Below are 20,385 nucleotides of genomic sequence, written 5' to 3'. Positions count from 1 at the left end.
CCTCTGGGGTGTATTTTACAATAAAATGTACACTGGCATCAGTGTGCATTTATTGTGCTGAGAAGTTTGATACCAAACTTCCCAGTTTTCAGTGTAGCCATTATGGTGCTGTGGAGTCCGTGTTTGACAGACTCCCAGACCATATACTCTTATGGCTACCCTGTACTTACAATGTACAAGGTTTGGCTTAGACACTGTAGGGGCACAGTACTCATGTACTGGTGCCCTCACCTATGGTATAGTGCCCCCTGCCTTAGGGCTGTAAGGCCTACTAGAGGGGTGACTTATCTATACTGCATAGGCAGTATGAGGTTGGCATGGCACAATGAGGGGAGTGCCATGTCGACTTACTCGTTTTGACCTCACCAGCACACACAAGCTGGCAAGCAGTGTGTCTGTGCTGAGTGAGGGGTCCCCAGGGTGGCATAAGATATGCTGCAGCCCTTAGAGACCTTCCCTGGCATCAGGGCCCTTGGTACCAGGGGTACCAGTTACAAGGGACTTACCTGGATGCCAGGGTGTGCCAATTGTGGAATCAAAAGTACAGGTTAGGGAAAGAACACTGTGCTGGGGCCTGGTTAGCAGGCCTCAGCACACTTTCAATTCAAAACATAGCATCAGCAAAGGCAAAAAGTCAGGGGGTAACCATGCCAAGGAGGCATTTCCTTATACTCAGTCATTCACTGGGAAAGTTTTTTTGTTTTTTGTTTTTTAATTTGTTTTTTTAAAGCCAGACATTACTAGCACCCTCCGGTAGTGCGCAAAATGATTGCACTCAGTGCCACATACAGTGGTCCTTCAAAAAGCTCCTCTCCTTTAAGCTATGAAATGCGGTAGCTTACAAGTAAACAAATGCTCAACGTTTGCCAGGGGAAAAAATGAATAAAAGTTGCAAAAGCTCCCATTAATCATGAGCGAAGTAAAAAAAAAAAAAAAAAAGAAGTTTAGGCTCCAAAGCATTAATCAAAAGCCCCATGAGCCTCCATTTACTGCCTTAAAAATGCTTTAAAAATAGAAACTAGAAATGGTTTAATATACAGATATTTTGATCATTATATTGTTTGTAGCATCCTTGATCCATAACCAAGACCACGGACTCTTTAAAGAGACAAACGTTTTATTTCTACAAAGAGCAGATTACATTAGTTGCCATTCCTCATTCACAGAGCAAATAGGCTTCCTTGGTTAACTTTTCCACGTCCTTTAATGATTGACACTTTACAGTTATATTACCTAATGGAAGCATACACGGCAGAATACATTTAGAAGCTTTGGACAGCAGGGTAAAAAAAAAACGGGTAGTCTGAATAAATGTTTTTTCAGTTCCTCTCCACGGCTGAGTGTTAAAGCAGAGGTCTTGATCCCAAAAGTTGATGTGATCTCACCCACTGGGGTCAGGGTAACTGATCACAGAACGCAAAGTCCTGCGTTCTCTAGCACACCACCCCAGGTGCGGACAAAATGCCATCTCTGTACCATGAACTGAGTGGACATCACAATTGTTGGGTGTCAAGAGTTTGGAGAGGAGTATTACCTACATTCTACAGGTTTTGAACTTCCATGACCATCCTGAGAATGAGTTGCAATTTGGGAGGAAAGCATAGTTCCAAGGATTAGCAGGGTATTTTCATCAACGTTTTTAAGCAGACGTAGTTACAATCTTGGGTGCTCTACACAGTGTGTATATCTGGTAAGGGTGCGAGTGGAAGGCAGAGGAAAAATTACAGAAACCAGAATGTGAACAGGACAGTTATTTGAACAGTGCTAGATCTGCCCTGTAGAGCTCCTATTTACATAATTATATGTGATTAAAATAGAATCGTGTATACTCATTCCAGCAAGCACTGGCAAAGCCAAAAGATTTTGCCTAAGGGAGAGTTAAAGGCAATGCCAATGTCTTTTGGCCACGCTGTACAGCAGTGTGGCTGCTGTTCAGCAAGACTAAAAGGTTAGAGGCGTGGCAGAGAGGGATGTAGAACGATAATCTGGCATGTATATAAAAAGGAAGTTACACTAATAATAAACATGTAATGTGGGGTGGGAGAACCTTAGGACGTAGGTGACAAAAAAAACTTTACTCACAAGAACGGTTTAAGGATTCTGGTGTGTACATGGAAAGTTATAGTAATCAAACTAACAGCAAAGTGCACAAACATGAAGCTATATGCTGCCTTTGAATGCACAAAACAGTTCGAAGTTAAATAAACTTCGAATGTTAAAAAAAAAAAAAAGCAAAAACTAAGGATGTGGTTCACATGCCCTCACAAGACTGTTTAAGGGTAAAGAAAAAAGGAGCACCCACAACACAAGCAGTACTTGGGCCATGCTCCATAGTAGGGCTGTTCAGCAGACTAAAAGGAATTCAAGCCGTCACATGCAGAAGACAGAAGCAGGCATATGAAAGACAATGAAGCCAAATGATGGTTAGCAATGGGTGGGCTGTAAGCCCACTAATAGATAAATCTCAAAAGGGACAGCACATGCTCGGTCTAGGCACAACCTAAAAATAGCCATCTTAGCCAAAGGAGCACCCTTAAAACCAAAGTGTCAAATTCAAGCATGCAAAAGGACCCCCAGCTCACAACAATTTTAGACATTCAGTGGCTACAAGGAAACACAAAACATTTGTACGGCACTTTGGCAGAGAGGCCCATAAAACAATCTGCTGCAACTAAGATATTTTCGATTTAGATGGTAATCAGGCATTCACCGTATCACCACGTAACTGGAGGTCGAGCAGCCAAGGTTTGTCTCACTAAGAATTTAATACAATTAGTCCTCGCCTTATTTTATTAAGGTGAAATTCATAACGTCCAATATCACACGTTACTCAAACAAACCTCATCTGAGAGTCAATTTTGCTGCTGAATGAGGACATTACTCTCACCGAGGGGCAGGAGACAATATCTTAGGCTGCAGAAACATTCCTGTCTCACTCTAGCCATTTCATTTTTAGCCCGTGTAATCACAAACACTGCCATCTAAACTCAAATCTATAAGGGGTGGCTACCATGTGAGTCTAGTAATCTAACAAACTATACAGATCGGGACATAAGAGACCATTTTTTTAGGAAAAAGTGGTCAACAGAAAAGTAATCATGCAATCCATGATGAAGCTAAACTTCACATACCTTCAGATTCTTCAAACTGCTCCAGTAAACTGGTTAAATCTGACGCTTCGATGACTGTAGGCAAATAAAAATGTGAAACAATTTGGTTGAGAACATATGTGGTTAGACATTAACATTTCGATTCTATAGTACTTTGTCATCTGTTAAATTTTTCCAACAATACATTATTATAATAGCAACATTATGCTATCATGACCTGGCCTGCATCATATCATAGGAGCATAGGCAACAAAGTTCAGCAACCTGCAAAACAGTTTCATAGGAAAGGATGGCGTGAGGTTTAGCAAGAGTTGTGTTCTACGTAAATCTATTGCCCCAGTTCTTTTCAACTTGTTTTTGGCTTTTTAACCTGCAGAGAATAAGAGATGGTTGAAGCTACTCTCACTTTCTAGCTAATGTGGTAGTTACAATTAATACAACTATTAAAACCGAAGACGTGGGCCATGAACATAACTGACCTAGAATAATTACGCAGGTGCATGTGGTTATTCAACCTTTATTCATTTAATCATGACAGTGTAGCACAGGTACAGCAGTTCACTGTTGGGTTTTACCAGCTTAGTTCAACTTTACCATGAGAGTTTAAAAGTGTACCATTTGTCAGTATGTAAATAAAAAATAAAAAAAATAAAACACTTAATGTTTATTTTTTTTATACTATTTACAGTGCACACCTGACTCAGTCCAGCCAGGGTACCCACATTTCAGATGTAGCTGATGGCTGCCACGTGCAACTCCATTTTACATGACAGAGCTATACAATTAGACCTATTTTTTATTCATTACATTGTTGCAATTATTGATGTCCTTACCACCATAATTTACTAACGAGGGCGTACTGTGGTTTAATAGCTGTTGCAGCTAGGGATTATCTGAAGTTTATGGAACCAATTCCCAACGTACACCTGCATTTCAATATGAGAAATTTGCAAGTCTGTTATTGGAAACCAGTCTACAATGTCACATCGTAGGTAAACATCTAACTGAAAGTCTGCTGTGGTATAAAACATGTACAGCCGAGCAAGTGAGAAGCCCAACGAAAGAATCAGTACATGGTTATTTTAACATCTTCAAAGTATAGCGCATGCATACTTTTCTTTACAACAGTTCATGTACTATTGATTTGATGCAACCTACTCATCATCCCAGACATTATGAGATACTGAAGCTTTTGTTTTAAGACTAAGGTTTGATCCTTTGCCCCATAGAATAACTTAATTCTGTTCTTAACGTAAACCTTTATGTAGGAGCAAGCTTCACATGCTTGCTTGGCTGTAAAATTATGCTATAAAAAAAAAAAAAAAAAAAAACTTTAAAATATCCATTGTTGTTATGTACTGAACCTCAGATCAGAATACCAAATACAGGTTTGGGCTTTCATAAATTAAAACAAATAACTAATTCCTGCCACAAAATTCAAAAGAGACTGGTAAGGGGACTTGAACCGTAGACAAACTTTATTCGATAAGTCAACGCGCTGTCAAGGTATAAAAGTCCTCAATCACTGAGCCCATGACTCATTAAGCCTGCTGAAGCATGGATCAGATCAACTATTGAACGGTTCTACAAATTTGAACTAGAGAAGAAATATAGCTTGTAGTTGGAGGAGTCTCAAACAGAAGTAGCAGGCGCCGTCTCAATAACTGTGTGGATGTACACATATATCTAACAAGGATAAACAGCCAAATTGTAAAGTTGTCTTTGTGCAAAGAAAAGCCAAGCATACACTTAACCATGCCATTCAGAACAAGTGTAGTACCAAACAGATGTACAGAGTGAGATTTATTTCTACTGGATAAAATGAGCAAGTCAGTTGACTCCGGAACTGTAAGGAAATGCCTCCTTGGCATGGTTACCCCCTGACTTTTTGCCTTTGCTGATGCTATGTTTACAATTGAAAGTGTGCTGAGGCCTGCTAACCAGGCCCCAGCACCAGTGTTCTTTCCCTAACCTGTACTTTTGTTTACACAATTGGCACACCCTGGCATCCAGGTAGGTCCCTTGTGACTTGTACCCCTGATGCCAGGGAAGGTCTCTAAGGACTGCAGCATATCTTATGCCACCCTGGGGATCCCTCACTCAGCACAGACACACTGCTTGCCAGCTTGTGTGTGCTGGTGAGGACAAAACGAGTAAGTCGACATGGCACTCCCCTCAGGGTGCCATGCCAACCTCACACTGCCTATGCAGTATAGATAAGTCACCCCTCTAGCAGGCCTTACAGCCCTAAGGCAGGGTGCACTATACCATGGGTGAGGGCACCAGTGCATGAGCACTGTGCCCCTACAGTGTTGAAGCCAAACCTTAGACATTGTAAGTGCAGGGTAGCCATAAGAGTATATGTCTGGGAGTCTGTCAAACACGAACTCCACGGCACCATAATGGCTACACTGAAAACTGGGAAGTTTGGTATCAAACTTCTCAGCACAATAAATGCACACTGATGCCAGTGTACATTTTATTGTGAAATACACCCCAGAGGGCACCTGAGAGGTGCCCCCTGAAACCTTAACAAACTACCTGTGTAGGCTGACTGGTTTAAGCAGCCTGCCACACTCGAGACATGTTGCTGGCCACATGGGGAGAGTGCCTTTGTCACTCTGTGGCTAGTAACAAAGCCTGCACTGGGTGGAGATGCTATCACCTCCCCCAGGCAAGAGCTGTAACACCTGGCGGTGAGCCTCAAAGGCTCACCCCCTTTGTTCCAGCACCACAGGGCATTACAGCTAGTGGAGTTGCCCGCCCCCTTCGGCCACGGCCCCACTTTTGGCGGCAAGACCGGAGGAGATAATGAGAAAAACAAGGAGTCACTGGCCAGTCAGGACAGCCCCTAAGGCAACCTGAACTGAAGTGACTGACTTTTAGTAATCCTCCATCTTGCAGATGGAGGATCCCCCCCAATAGGGATAGGAATGTGACCCCCTCCCCTTGGGAGGGGGCACAAAGAGGGTGTAGCCACCCTCAGGGCTAGTAGCCATTGGCTACTGCCCTCCCCGACCTAAACACACCCCTAAATTCAGTATTTAGGGACTCCCCAGAACCTAGGAACTCAGATTCCTGCAACTTAAGAAGAGGACTGATGAGCTGAAAAACCCTGCAGAGAAGACTAAGACACCAACTGCTTTGGCCCCAGCCCTACCGGCCGGTCTCCCCCCTTCGGAAGAAAACTGCTCCAGCGACGCTTTCCCCAGGACCAGCGACCTCTGAATCCTCAGAGGACTGCCCTGCTCTAAAAAGACCAAGAAACTCCCGAGAACAGCGGCCCTGTTCAACAAAGACTGCAACTTTGTTTCCAGAGGAGCAGCTTTAAAGACCCCTGCAATCCCCGCCAGAAGCGTGAGACCTGCAACACTGCACCCAGCGACCCCGACTCGACTGGTGAAGAAACAACGCTACAGTGAGGACCCCCAGGCGACTCCAAGACTGAGTAACCAAAGTTGTCCCCCCTGAACCCCCACAGCAACGCCTGCAGAGGGAATCCCGAGGCTCCCCCAGACCGCGACTGTCTGAATCCAAAATCCCGACGCCTGGAAAAGACCCTGCACCCGCAGCCCCCAGGACCTGAAGGATCGGAACTCCAGTGCAGGAGTGACCCCCAGGAGGCCCACTCCCTTGCCCTGGTGGTGGCTACCCCGAGGAGCCCCCCCCCTTGCCTGCATCGCTGAAGAGACCCCTTGGTCTCTCATTGAAACCTATTGAAAACCGGACGTGTGTTTGCACACTGCACCCGGCCACCCCCATGCTGCTGAGGGTGTACTTTTTGTGCTGACTTGTGTCCCCCCCCCGGTGACCTACAAAAACCCCCTGGTCTGCCCTCCGAAGACGCGGGTACTTACCTGCTGGCAGACTGGAACCGGGGCACCCCCTTCTCCATTGAAGCCTATGTGTTTTGGGCACCACTTTGAACTCTGCACCTGACCGGCCCTGAGCTGCTTGTGTGGTAACTTTGGGGTTGCTCTGAACCACCAACGGTGGGCTACCTTGGACCCCAATTTGAACCCCGTAGGTGGTTTACTTACCTGCAAGAACTAACAATAACTTATCTCCCCTAGGAACTGTGAAAATTGCACTAAGTGTCCACTTTTGAAATAGCTATATGTGTTTTATGTAAAAAGTATATATGCTATTGTGATTATTCAAAGTTCCTAAAGTACTTACCTGCAATACCTTTCAAATGAGATATTACATGTAGAATTTGAACCTGTGGTTCTTAAAATAAATTAAGAAAAATATATTTTTCTATACAAAAACCTATCGGCCTGGAATTGTCTCCGAGTGTGTGTTCCTCATTTATTGCCTGTGTGTATGTACAACAAATGCTTAACACTACTCCTTTGATAAGCCTACTGCTCGACCACACTACCACAAAATAGAGCATTAGTATTATCTCTATTTGCCACTATCTTACCTCTAAGGGGAACCCTTGGACTCTGTGCATACTATTCCTTACTTTGAAATAGTGCATACAGAGCCAACTTCCTTCAGGAACTAATGTAACTGTGCAAAAAAAAAAATATATATATATATTCCCTTCAAGCAGTGTGTAAACGGGCTGGTGAAGCCTTTAATTATTGATAACGTTCCATCTAAAACAAAACTGAGCATAATATTTTCTCAGCTGAGAAAACGGTAAAGCACAACCGCCTCCCTCAATTGTTTTTATGAAATAAATGGATGAAACTAGGTTATGGACATGGTAAATTAACAGCTAGTGCATCAAATGGAAAGCACTGATGTGCGGACGTGGAAAATGTCAAGAAAGGCACATAGGACTAATGAGCAGTGGCTCCAAGGACACAAGATGTCTGGCTATTAATTCCTAAATGTGACTAATGACTGTAGAGCTCATTGTGTAGCTAGATCTTTAAGTCAAGATGACCACCTCTTGTGGACAAAGTCACTATTTCAGTTTAGCAAAGGGGTGGGCAAGAAAAACCGTGACCTCCAGAGAAGAGGTGAGGGCAGCCAAGCGGAATGGCAAATTTAAGTCAGTCGGGGAATCTGAAGTTACAGACCGCTCCTGAGGGCACAGTGCCACACGATAATCAACATTTACTAGATAAGACAAGTGACGTTAATGTACTTTAGGGGGGGGGGGGGGGGGCGTACAGTTTGAACATGGAAGAGATTTTTTTTTTGCCACATGCGGTTTTAATTAAACGGTTTGGAGGATATGTTGTCATGTCATCTTTTAGGGACAGAAATCTATTTAGATACTTCAAAGTTCAGTGCAGTACGCTTATGATCTGTACAATTAAGTAGGTAGTACACATTGCACAGCTGAGATTTGTGAGTGGAGAAGGATTTAAATTTGCCAGCATAAGGCCCTGTTGCCAGTTTTCATGCCAGAGAACATGGTATTTCGGCTTGGTTGTCAATTATTAAAATGACAACGGTTGACAAAGTAATTTTGTCGCGAACATTTTTTACCGCACTGCTGCTAAAATACCACAGCTGAATTAAAAGCTGTGTGTGTATTTTATACAAGCTTTGTATCCATTGATTTTTTCAGAAGTGACTAATTTACAGAAATGCACATTTGGTTATTTAAAAAAGGAAGCCGTTGACATGCTGTTCATTCAGTTATCTAGGCTGCACACAGATGATTACAACGGCTAACACAATGAAAACATTGTGGGAAAGGTCTCCTTGATTTTTAGTGAGATGGAGTGCCACGGTTAATGATTTGTGCCAAAAGAAATATATTAGTGCTGCTAGAGTAAGTGGAGTTCTATGAATGACCTTAGAAATGAACTGCTTGGGAAGTAAGGGTAGCCACTGATCACTATTTTTCCCCATAGACACACGTGGAAAAATACATTCACTGCGAAGTGAGGCTGGTTGTAGATAGGCTAAGGTAATCCAAAACCCGTAAGAAACAAAATTGGCGTGCAACATGAATTCATGGACGACATCTAAATCAGCTCCAGGTAATTAACTGGGGTACAATTACAACAATCATTCCGATTTGAAAACACATCAGTATTTCTAAAATAGTTGTATAAATTGCTTCATTTTTTATGGTCATTTATCTCATTCAAACTTTGTTCAGTTTTCTTTTCTTGCAAATGAAAGTCTTGAAACAAAAAAACAAATCCCTCTTCATTTTGCCAGCTCACGCTACACAATCTTATAAGATTTTTAGGGTGCAACACCGCTACCCCCAATTCTGCCCCCCCCCCCCCCATTATTCCCAAACCCCCAACACACTTTCTCACTCAGATATATATTTACACCTAGATATTTACTTGCCAAAACGGAAGAATTACAGTTAGAATCAAGGGCTACACTGGAGCATGGCTCTCAAAATATCCAATGGATGTTAGAAGATTTAAACTTTTTTAAATTACTATTTTGGTCTATCGCATTAGCTACCAAATCTCGCTATGAAGCATATTGTGGAACATGGAGACGGCAGTCAAGGTACGTTAAAACAACTTCGGAGACCAAAAAGAGCATGATGACTGAAAACTGTGAAACCTAAAAAGAGCGTGGCCGTAACAAGAGATATGTTATCACTACTCAATATCATACAATAAATCACAACTTGCCTTTCTCTTTTCCAATAACTCCTCTCTTTTTGGTGGTGTCTCTGGAGCTCCTCATTTTTCTTTTTTCATACACACTTGGTATCAACAATGGAGCAGCCCGAGAAATCTGAGTCGCAAGGCCAACTGCCTGAAGCTTCTGTGCTGAAGGCCCCACCAAATCTGGATTCTGTGCTGCTGAAGCAACTGAGATCATTGCCTGGGGCTTCTGCATTGCCAATGGTGACCAGGCTGCAACCTGGGGCTTCTGCAAGGAGACTGGAACCACACCCTCGTGCTTGTGGACAGGAAGAGCACCCTGGGGCTTATGCACTGGCGAATGGCCGGGGTCCACATCTTGTGGCCTCTGCACTGTTGACGGGAGCTTAGACACTCCTGAAAGGGCCATTCCCTGGGGTTTTTGCACTGATGACGGAGTCTGGACTACACCCTGGGGCGTCTCCACCGCCAAAGGCTGCTGAACTACACCCTGGGGCTTCTGCACCGCCAAAGGATTGGGTAGCACAAACTGGGGCTTCTGCACTGGCAACAGATCCTGGACTACACCCTGGCACTTCTGCACCACCAAAGGTACTACATTCTGGGGCTTGGAATCTGCCATGGGAAAGAAAGGCTGGAGTGTATCTGAAGGGACCAATGAAACAGAGGATTGTTTCTGCATCACAGGCAGAGCAGATTCCTGGACATCCATTGTTTTCAGGGGCATTGTTCCAATAGTTTGATGTGGCTCCTGTGGTTTTAGAGTCATTGATGTAACTGCTTCATCAGAGGACTGCTTTACGGGCTTTGATTCAACACATTCCTGGACAGAGTTGGGACGTAGGGGCATACAAGGCACACTTGCCCGAAAACCATCCGAAGTCTGCAATACTAAGTGGGATGTTTGCAGGGCAGGAGATACTGCTAGAGGTACTGAAGGTAACTTTGTGTCAATTTGTGGCTTTGGTGTATCAGAAACTATTTTTTCCTGACTACTGGATGTTTGTTGTGCCTTTCGCAGCAACTCGAATATTTTTAAAACAAGTTCATTTGTGGACTGAGGAATCATCTGTTTTACAACTTCTCCTCTGATATTTTGTTGATTGTTTGGCAGGGTTTGTGAAGCTGTAGTAGCTGATACCTCACATTCAGCTGGATGCATCTTTTGAACAGTAGTCTGCTTTGCTGGAGTTTCACTACTGAAAACCTGCTTTCCTGTTTTCTTGACTAATGTTTTTATTTTGTCTGAACTTGAATGGGCAGACGCTGTTGATTCAGTTTTTCCCTGATCAAGCGCCACAAGGCTGATTGCAGATTTAACGTGATCTGCAGGTTTGTGTAGATCTGCTGTTTGACCATTCGGGCGTGTAGCAATATTTTGAACATTCTGAAGAACATCAGGCAGCTCCTGGTAACTGATGACAGGAGTCTTCTGCTCCACTGATTGTAACAATGGTGGATTTAGATTAGTTGATGGAAACTCAACTCTCTGCATGGGAGCACTTGGCACACTGGGGGGAAACGGAACTCCTGAAGAACCTTGTACTGGTGGCCCTCTATCACAGTACATGAGCGGGGGTATCGTCGGAGGCAATGGGACACTGGGCCAGTAGGACGGAGGAAGAGGAGGAGGAGGAAGCGGTGGTGGTAGACATGCACCCCACCCAGGAGGATAAGTATGGAAAGGGCCAGAACCAATAGGTGGCGGTGGGAAAGGCGGAGGCCAAGACAACATTGGTGCTGGTGGGATAGGTACAGCATGAAAAGCATTTGATGATATACAGGGCACTGGTGGAGGTGGTAAAGGTGGTGGAAATGGGTACCCTACAGTTTGGGATGGTATGAGAGGCCAAAGGGCTGGTGGGGGCTCAGTATAAAGAGCACAAGGAGGTTGTGTTGATTGGGGAACTCCTGCCGTGGGAGAAGACTCTATGGACTGTGAATGCTGAAGGAAAGAGGGGGGTGTTTGGTTATTGTGATCCTCTGCAGGAGGCACCTCTGTTAAGGCATCTCCAGAAGATTCCAGCACAGGAGATTCTGGGGATTCCAGCACATTTGGCTCCTGGTATGGTTTAATCTTGGGTAATGTAATCTTGGACAATGATGGTATCTTAGGCTTCATTAAGCAAGGAATTTCTGCCAGCTCAGTTGGGGGCTCTGGTAGACTTGGCCATTTATTCGTTAAATTCTCATGCTCTTTTTTATCATCAGTCTTTGCCTTGCGTTGTTGCATTCTCATTCGATACTCTTTTAGGCTGAGACACTTTGGTTTGATATCCTTTGTGTTATTCTGGTAAGCTTCCTCTTCTACAGAAGCACTGTCTTCCCTTTCTACCTCGACAGAAGTATTCTTTTCCCCTTCAGCCTCCGATGTTTCATTTGAAACAGGGGCCGCATCAGAATCACATTTTACGTGACCATCTGGTAAGTCAGGCGTTGAGTTTCTTTTGGCTCCAAGAGAGATATTTGATGCTTCAATTTCAGTGTTAGTAAGTGTGTGTTCAACAAAGGGCTCCTTACTGCCCAGAGTTTGCACAGAAGGTTCTAGTGTATTACTATCAACCAGTGTTGGCGGAATACCCTCTTTCTCCACTTTTGGAGAAAGTCCAGGGTCTCTCCCTTTCATAGGACTAACCTTTTTATCTAGGGAGCTTACGCCTGATGAATTCTCAGGGTTACTTCTTGCTCTGCTTTTCATGGCCCGGGACGCCTTTAATAATTTCTGCTCCATTTGGGATTCTTTTTTAGCCTGTTCCAATTTTTTAATTAGCAAGTCAGACTCTTTCAAAGATGGATTGCTCAAAGAACTTGCTTGATGCGGACCAACTTTTGGCAGCTTATTCTCATCGCTTGCAGCGTCTTGTAATTGTGCTATAGGAGAACATTTTGGGGGAACAATGCCTTGTTTGACATTTTGCAGCTCTTTTTTCTTTTGGCTTTTATTCAACATTTTTGTTGAATGCTTACGAAGGTTACATTTTCTCTTCCCAGTCAGAGTGCAATCAGCTGTAGTCTCAACATTTTCGGGCAATTTTTCAAGTGAATCTGGCAAGTTCCTGAACCCATTATCATTCTCTACTTGCAGGATGCAAAGCTCTTGGACACCAACGGTTTGATTTTCAGTGCTTGAATCTTGCAGTAGCACATTCTGTTCCATTTCAAGACTGTGTTTCGCTTCAGCATCAGACTGTTCAGGCTCCATAGAATGTTTCACAAGTCCATCTTTTGATTCTGAATTTTCCATAGGTGCCAGATCCTTCAGTTTTAATTCGCTAGCTTCACACTTAACAAGTGTGCTTGGTATATTTTTGGGATGTTGTGCACAAGCTTCAAGCTCGGATACAGTTTGTACAAAGGAATGCATATCTGGACCCGCTGTATCAGTGTTTTCTGCAGGTATATTCTCATCTTTTTCACAATCACTATTTGGAGAGCATTTATCAACTACAGAATTTGGTTCAGTTTCTACCATTTCTGAATCTTGCACAGACGCCCGATCTGCCGCCTTTTCAAGCTCATCAGCCTGGCCTTCAAGTTCAGCGCATTTGACGTAAGCTTGGGGATCTCCTTCTGATTCGTTTTTCTGAGTAGCATCAAGAAGGGCATCTAGATAATGATCAGCCTGGTCTTTATGTTCAAGCTGCAGGGCTGGAATACTTTCGTTCAATTCAAGCGTTTGGTTTGCTATTCCAGATTCACCATTAAGAGACAGTTTCTTTACATCAGCGGACTCTTCCATTCCAAACTCATTCTGCAATTGTGCATTTTTCACTGATTTTAGCATTCCAATCTCACTCTGCAAAGTAGATTTTTCATCACCATCTTGTTCTGCCGCTTTCATTCCATGTTCACTCTGCAGAGCTGCTTCCTTGCTCTGTTCTGCCCTCTCTTGAATGCGTGCATCATCTAACATTTGACACTCCTTCTCTATAACAGTAGTTATCTTGGAATCCACTTGTTCTACAGGGCAAATAATTTTTACTGAATTTTTGTCAGGAAACTCTGGTCTTGAGTCTTGCACAAGCACAGGAGGTGAAAAGCAGTCATCAATTTCTAGGACAATACCGTTACTTAAAAAGTCTTCTCCCAATTCAGTATTCACAGGCTCCACACACACTGTTCTGCTAGGTATACAGTAAGAATGCATGTATTTCACCAAATCACCAAGGGAAACATTTGCAGTATTTATGATGTGTGGCGTTCCATGCTTCGATTTTGGTTCTTCTGGCCTAATGGTACTGACAGTGCTCAATTCATTAATAAAGTCTAATCCGAAGTCCACATAATCAATACTGGATTCAGAGCTAGTGTCATGCTCTGGACTATAGACCTTCTCTTCACCATCGCTTAATTGTACAGGCACGTCTCTCACTTTCTGGACACCTTTCCTTGTACTTTTGACTTTGTTATGCCTGACAGGAGTTGAACTGAGGCAATCAGGAAACATGTCCCAGCTATCTTCAGCTCGGCTTTCAACCTAAAAGAGTAAAACGAAAAAGGATTTCAGGAGAGCAGTCTACTATCTTTGCTGTAGACATTGTTGCACCTTTAAGACAGGCAAATACATCCTACCAAGTTTAATACCCCAGTTTTACAAGGTATAAAATACAGGCTATCACATAAATTGCCAAAAAAGTATTACAATGTAGGCAAACACAATTAGTAGGAATCTTAATCAAGCACCAGACAAACGCAGGTAACAACCTAGGAATGCACCATGATCTGCAATAGCTTGCTACACATTTGAAAACACCATGGTGGACCTCAAGGACTCTCCGATTTTTTCTGCTTTGTAGCTACAGTTTTATCATTTAAAAATAGGAAGATGGCTAGAGTTAAACTGCTGAAAGGGCACGGAAATATAAATGTGTAATTTTGCCAAGATCCACTAGATGGCGGCGACATGCAGCAAGTGTTTCCTCTATGCGATCTTTGCCGAAGGTTCATTTCTTTACCGACTTTACGCAAAGAAAAACTCCATAAACAGATGTTAAATGCCTTAGGAGCTATAAACATACAGCCAGGAGACGAGTTTGCGCAGAAATGCGTATTTCTTCCAAATCAAGTCAACATTTACGGGGATTCTAGATAGAGAAACTAAGGTAAACCGTTCACTAGATTCAAGCGAGCTGGTGGGGTTATATCTATATAAACGTTAACTGGAAACAAATCTTTAAGTAAATAACAAACATTTTAAATAAGGGCTGAATTGTTTCCATGTTCGAAGGCCATCCCCACTGCAAGTTAAACTAGGTTTGATTTCATACATTCTTACATTAGCTTAACTAGAACGCTCGTCATTTCTCTTCCATTGAGTCACAATTTTACTTCTTAAGAGTGTTCAAAGGTTTCCAAATTTAGGTCGAGAGCGCAAGCGCTTTGATCTGTTGTAAGTATTGTGGGCTTTTAAACACCCACCATCACTTTCACTCGTTCGTGGGCTTGCCTTTCAAAAATCCCTTGAGGTCATTGGTAAATGCTTTACATTTGTCCCGCCATGAGGCTGTATTTGTCACGTCTTGCAGACTGCCCCGTCACATGGATAATTTCACAATATACTTCAGCATGGGCAAACTATTTCTTTAGTCTCTTCCCTGCGTAGCGGCCATGGCGCTTACAGCACGAACAGGCACAACAGCATGAACTCGATCAGAGGTATTGAAGCACTGGTCACATTCTTCAGAGTTACCTAACCAGAGTGATTTCTTGTGGCTCTCCCCTTACAAACACTTAAAATTAGTGAATGCTTTAAGTAAAACAGAAACCCTCAAGTGAAAGCGGCTCTCCCGGCACAGCAGGAGAGGCAATACTACAATATTCACTGCACTTGGGAAAACGCAACCCATAATGCTTTGCAGGGCATTACTTTTTCAAAACATATTTGCTCATACCTCAGCCTGTGGTGATACTGGGACAATGGGACCACCTTCAAAACGCTCAGTCTACATCATCTCAGGGTCCCCACACTAGGTTAGTGGGGACCCCAAAATAATAACCCCATCCCAACATTCAGTGTCTTAAGCTTTCTCATGGCTACAACTTGATTTAAAGCTAGGAGAATTTTTGCTTTAAAGGCCTTGTTTGTAGTATCATTGCAGTAGCCCTAAAAAGTATATGGTTACACTGCATACTTCATGTTTTTTTTTTTTCCCAGTAGGGTTTTTCCCTCTAGGAGCTAACAATATGGTTACATAACCATGTTTCCTCAAAATTATATTTATTATGGTGCCCTCTAGGGGCTGTTTTGAGCATTATATTCTAATGCCAAAAGATTAATTCTGATAAAGGTTTATATGATAGTTGTCCTTATTACAATTATGACCATAGTTCAGGTCAACTTTACATCCTTTTCACACTGACTGTTTCAACGCTCTTGATTTGCTTTGGTGACCCTTCTAGCTTATTTCTCCTCTATGGCCATCTTGTGTCTTTCTGGGGCATTGTGTTAGCCAGCCAGCAACTCTGATGGTGGGTTGGTGAAAGAGGTAATCTATTGGAATCAGCATTGAAGATTTAAATTAAGATGATAAATAGCAACATTTTCATTTTTTGCTGCAGATAGAGGAAGAAGGTAAATGGAAGTGCTTTAGTTATATGTCGGGCCACTGGAATTATATTGCAGGAAAAGACGAAATTATGAGGCAGGGTTGACCAATTTATGTGGCAAGAAAAGTCCAGTTATGAACTTACAATGTCAATAGCTCGAACTCATGCAAATGCAAGACCTATTTCATTGCAAGTGCTTGTTTTTAGTATGCCGATTTATCCTTTAGGCCCCAGCACAAAGTCACCCTAAACTAAAACAATGGATTAAGCGGATTTCAACGGGGTACACAATGGTTAAACTAGTCCCCATGGATGCATCTGCCTTCAGGGACTTACCTTGGCAACCAAAAGCTCAATACTCAAACAGAAACCCCAAAGCCAAATGCTCCACTAAAGAGCAAAACAACATTGTTATATTTTCCCAGATTGCACCCCCAGTAACGGATTCACAATCACAAAATATATTTAACTCCAAAGACGACTACTATACTGCCAAAATTAAAATGCTGGAGCTCTGTGCCAGCAAGCTCTGAGTGCAAAGCAAGCAGATACACAAAAAAAAATCACCCTAATCTAATCATTCAAGCAACTGTCTCATTACCTGTTTGAAGGTCCGTTAACTTGCTGGATAACCATAAGACCCTTGACGCCACAAACTTTGAAGAAGAATTACCTACTACTGAACGGAGTCATAATGCCTGAAATAAGCACGATTAACAAATCCTTAATTAACTGCACATTTCTGGCAGAGATGAAGGTAATCTACTTCAAACTAATCATCAAGCAGAATAGTCTCTGCAAAATCTCAAAGAGGCATTCCTTTGATTAAGCAATATAAAGAGCAGCCTCAAATTAGATCTACTTCTAGGAAACAGAGGTGCACAATCCACTGTGGAGATTTGTAAACCACAGTGGAAAAAAATGTTTTAAGTCTTTCCTTTACTAGGCCTTTTATGGAGAACAGGGTGTCACTGTTCCCTCCTAAAGAGACCAAAAGAAACAAGCATAAAGGAAACCACCATTTACTAGATTCCTACGCCACCGACTGATCAAGCGTTATCCTCAATTCCCCCCATTCACTTGCCCACCTTTCAGCATGCAGGTGTACCTCAAGAATGGATAATTTCCCACTGATTTTCACTGCCTTCCTCAATTCCCAACCAGAATTCAAACATTTACAACTACAGACATAAGAGACAGCTATCTAGTTCTAAATTATCAAGATCGCCTGCACTTTCCAGATTATCTGTCGCCAAACCATTAAACAAATTAGACTTGATCCCGACTCCGAGAACTTGGACATCATTATCAAAAGAAATATGAAGCTTGCGAGTTATCCTCAATTTCACCAAATGGTCAACTCACCATAAGAGCATTTTATACCATCTGGATGCCACAACACATCCTCCTGCATCTGGAATTCAAAACAGAAGAGGTCCATGACTCCATCTCTCACATCAAGTCTAGATAATGAAAATGAATTATGCCTTGAGGTCTAGCATTGCGACTGAAGCAAATGGAATGGAATGGTCTCCCCTGCCTTAATAGGGGCTCACTAGTTTCCTGTTGCACAAGCTACTTTGAATACCCTACGCACGACACAAAAGGAGATCAACAGCAAGAATGCATCCTTTGTAGTGACTTCTCTATATGAGGCTACAAAAAGCAGTCTTGACCAGACGTACAAAATCGCTTACACAAAAGATAAACGAGGATACATCTTCTCTGTATAGACCCGAAGATGCAAGATATTCCAGAGTGGATCGTATTGAAACTCACAGAGAACCAAAGAGTATAAGGTGCGTCTTGAAATTTAGTCTGAATCGGAATAAGCTGGCACTAACTAGACCACAGAGATTCTAATAAAATTGAAGGTCTTGTTAGTCTGGCTGTAACAAATAGTAGAGGTCACTGCCCTGACAATCCCACTCTGGTATGGTGTACTGGTCCTAAATTTAAGTAGCTCTCGTCCCTCTTAACAACTAAATCAACCTAAAATGAAGTGTTAATTGCCCATGACTAGTCAAAATTACTTATGTCCTCGGCTCAAGACACAGACATGATGGAAACAGACAGCATGCATCTGCGCAGCAGACTGCTTATAAACTGCATGATAACTGTGATAAAAAGCATGATAAACTTCAGCTTCATATGCACGATAAAGAATCTCACATAGTAGTGTGCTCCTCTTGTGCAAAGCGAGTCAGCATCTCGTTTAGAGCAGAAAGTGCTGAACAAATGGAGCTCAACAAAACTAATGTAATCACATTAATAAGAAGTGTCAGAACTGCTGACAGAGTGATGACAGCACATTGGGAAAATAAAATGTTACCAACAGCAAGCCCTTGTGAGAAAGCTCAAACTGTCCCTCAGCTAGTAGGAAACAATAGTTCCATCATTCTGAAAGAACATTTTTCATAGACCCACATGCTAAGTGAGTGGATAGAACTAACAAAAAACGGCAGACTAAGAAATGACTTTTTTTTTTTTTACACAATCAAATGTGCTTTGAAGGCACTACTTTTCTGAATGGAAAGATGGCTGCTAGGTAAAAGAAATTGAAGCGAAAATGGGTTGCACTAGTGCAAGTGAGTTGAACGTGCTTATACCACTGCCTTTAAACCAGACGTTAAGCTCACTATTTGCTTGATTTTTCAAGTGTGGCGCACCAACCAAGAATCTGGTACGGAATTTCTAGTGTTGTTGAAGTGTTTTCTTGGCTTACTCCTTCAGCAAGGTATGGAGTAGCAGTATACTCAGACAAGGTCGACCGTGTAAATTGCATTAATTCGCTGGATAGTTTAGGTCATAATTGTGCGACTTGGCAATCCCATGAACAGAATTAGACCGCACCTTCTTGCATATAGCATCAGCCTCTACTAGCACCCGATCCTTGCTATTTGCTAAATTGTATTCTGGTAATTTGGCCCCTTTTTACATACTGATTTGAGCCATACTACACAAACTTGAGGCATCGTCATTTGCAGACAATTTTTCTACAAACTGAAGACAGACTTCACTGAACACAGTAGGATGTTGTAAGGAAATGCCTCCTTGGCATGGTTGCCCCCTGACTTTTTGCCTTTGCTGATGCTATGTTTACAATTGAAAGTGTGCTGAGGCCTGCTAACCAGGCCCCAGCACCAGTGTTCTTTCCCTAACCTGTACTTTTGTATCCACAATTGGCAGACCCTGGCATCCAGATAAGTCCCTTGTAACTGGTACTTCTAGTACCAAGGGCCCTGATGCCAAGGAAGGTCTCTAAGGGCTGCAGCATGTCTTATGCCACCCTGGAGACCTCTCACTCAGCACAGACACACTGCTTGCCAGCTTGTGTGTGCTAGTGAGGACAAAACGAGTAAGTCGACATGGCACTCCCCTCAGGGTGCCATGCCAGCCTCTCACTGCCTATGCAGTATAGGTAAGACACCCCTCTAGCAGGCCTTACAGCCCTAAGGCAGGGTGCACTATACCATAGGTGAGGGTACCAGTGCATGAGCATGGTACCCCTACAGTGTCTAAACAAAACCTTAGACATTGTAAGTGCAGGGTAGCCATAAGAGTATATGGTCTGGGAGTTTGTCAAACACGAACTCCACAGCACCATAATGGCTACACTGAAAACTGGGAAGTTTGGTATCAAACTTCTCAGCACAATAAATGCACACTGATGCCAGTGTACATTTTATTGTAAAATACACCCCAGAGGGCACCTTAGAGGTGCCCCCTGAAACTTAACCGACTATCTGTGTAGGCTGACTAGTTTTAGCAGCCTGCCACAAACCGAGACATGTTGCTGGCCCCATGGGGAGAGTGCCTTTGTCACTCTGAGGCCAGTAACAAAGCCTGCACTGGGGGGAGATGCTAACACCTCCCCCAGGCAGGAATTGTCACACCTGGCGGTGAGCCTCAAAGGCTCACCTCCTTTGTGCCAACCCAGCAGGACACTCCAGCCAGTGGAGTTGCCCGCCCCCTCCGGCCAGGCCCCACTTTTGGCGGCAAGGCCGGAGAAAATAATGAGAAAAACAAGGAGGAGTCACTGGCCAGTCAGGACAGCCCCTAAGGTGTCCTGAGCTGAGGTGACTCTGACTTTTAGAAATCCTCCATCTTGCAGATGGAGGATTCCCCCAATAGGGTTAGGCTTGTGACCCCCTCCCCTTGGGAGGAGGCACAAAGAGGGT

At 43.1% G+C, this 20,385-nt stretch overlaps 1 protein-coding gene across 1 annotated transcript in view; it reads right to left on the bottom strand.

The window, feature by feature from the left end:
• PPRC1 (PPARG related coactivator 1) overlaps positions 1–20,385 on the bottom strand; it is a 191,849-nt gene that overhangs the window by 128,073 nt on the left and 43,391 nt on the right. Inside the window, exons 5-6 of the mRNA XM_069239597.1 lie at positions 9,683–14,135; positions 3,132–3,185 (exon numbers count right to left, since the gene is read on the bottom strand). Of these exons, the coding sequence (XP_069095698.1) occupies positions 3,132–3,185; positions 9,683–14,135 (4,507 nt within the window). The remainder of the gene's footprint in view (positions 1–3,131; positions 3,186–9,682; positions 14,136–20,385) is intronic.

This window comes from Pleurodeles waltl, chromosome 6 (assembly GCF_031143425.1).
Source record: "Pleurodeles waltl isolate 20211129_DDA chromosome 6, aPleWal1.hap1.20221129, whole genome shotgun sequence".
NCBI classification, from domain to species: domain Eukaryota; kingdom Metazoa; phylum Chordata; class Amphibia; order Caudata; family Salamandridae; genus Pleurodeles; species Pleurodeles waltl.
This window is presented reverse-complemented; position numbering and strand designations above follow the sequence as displayed.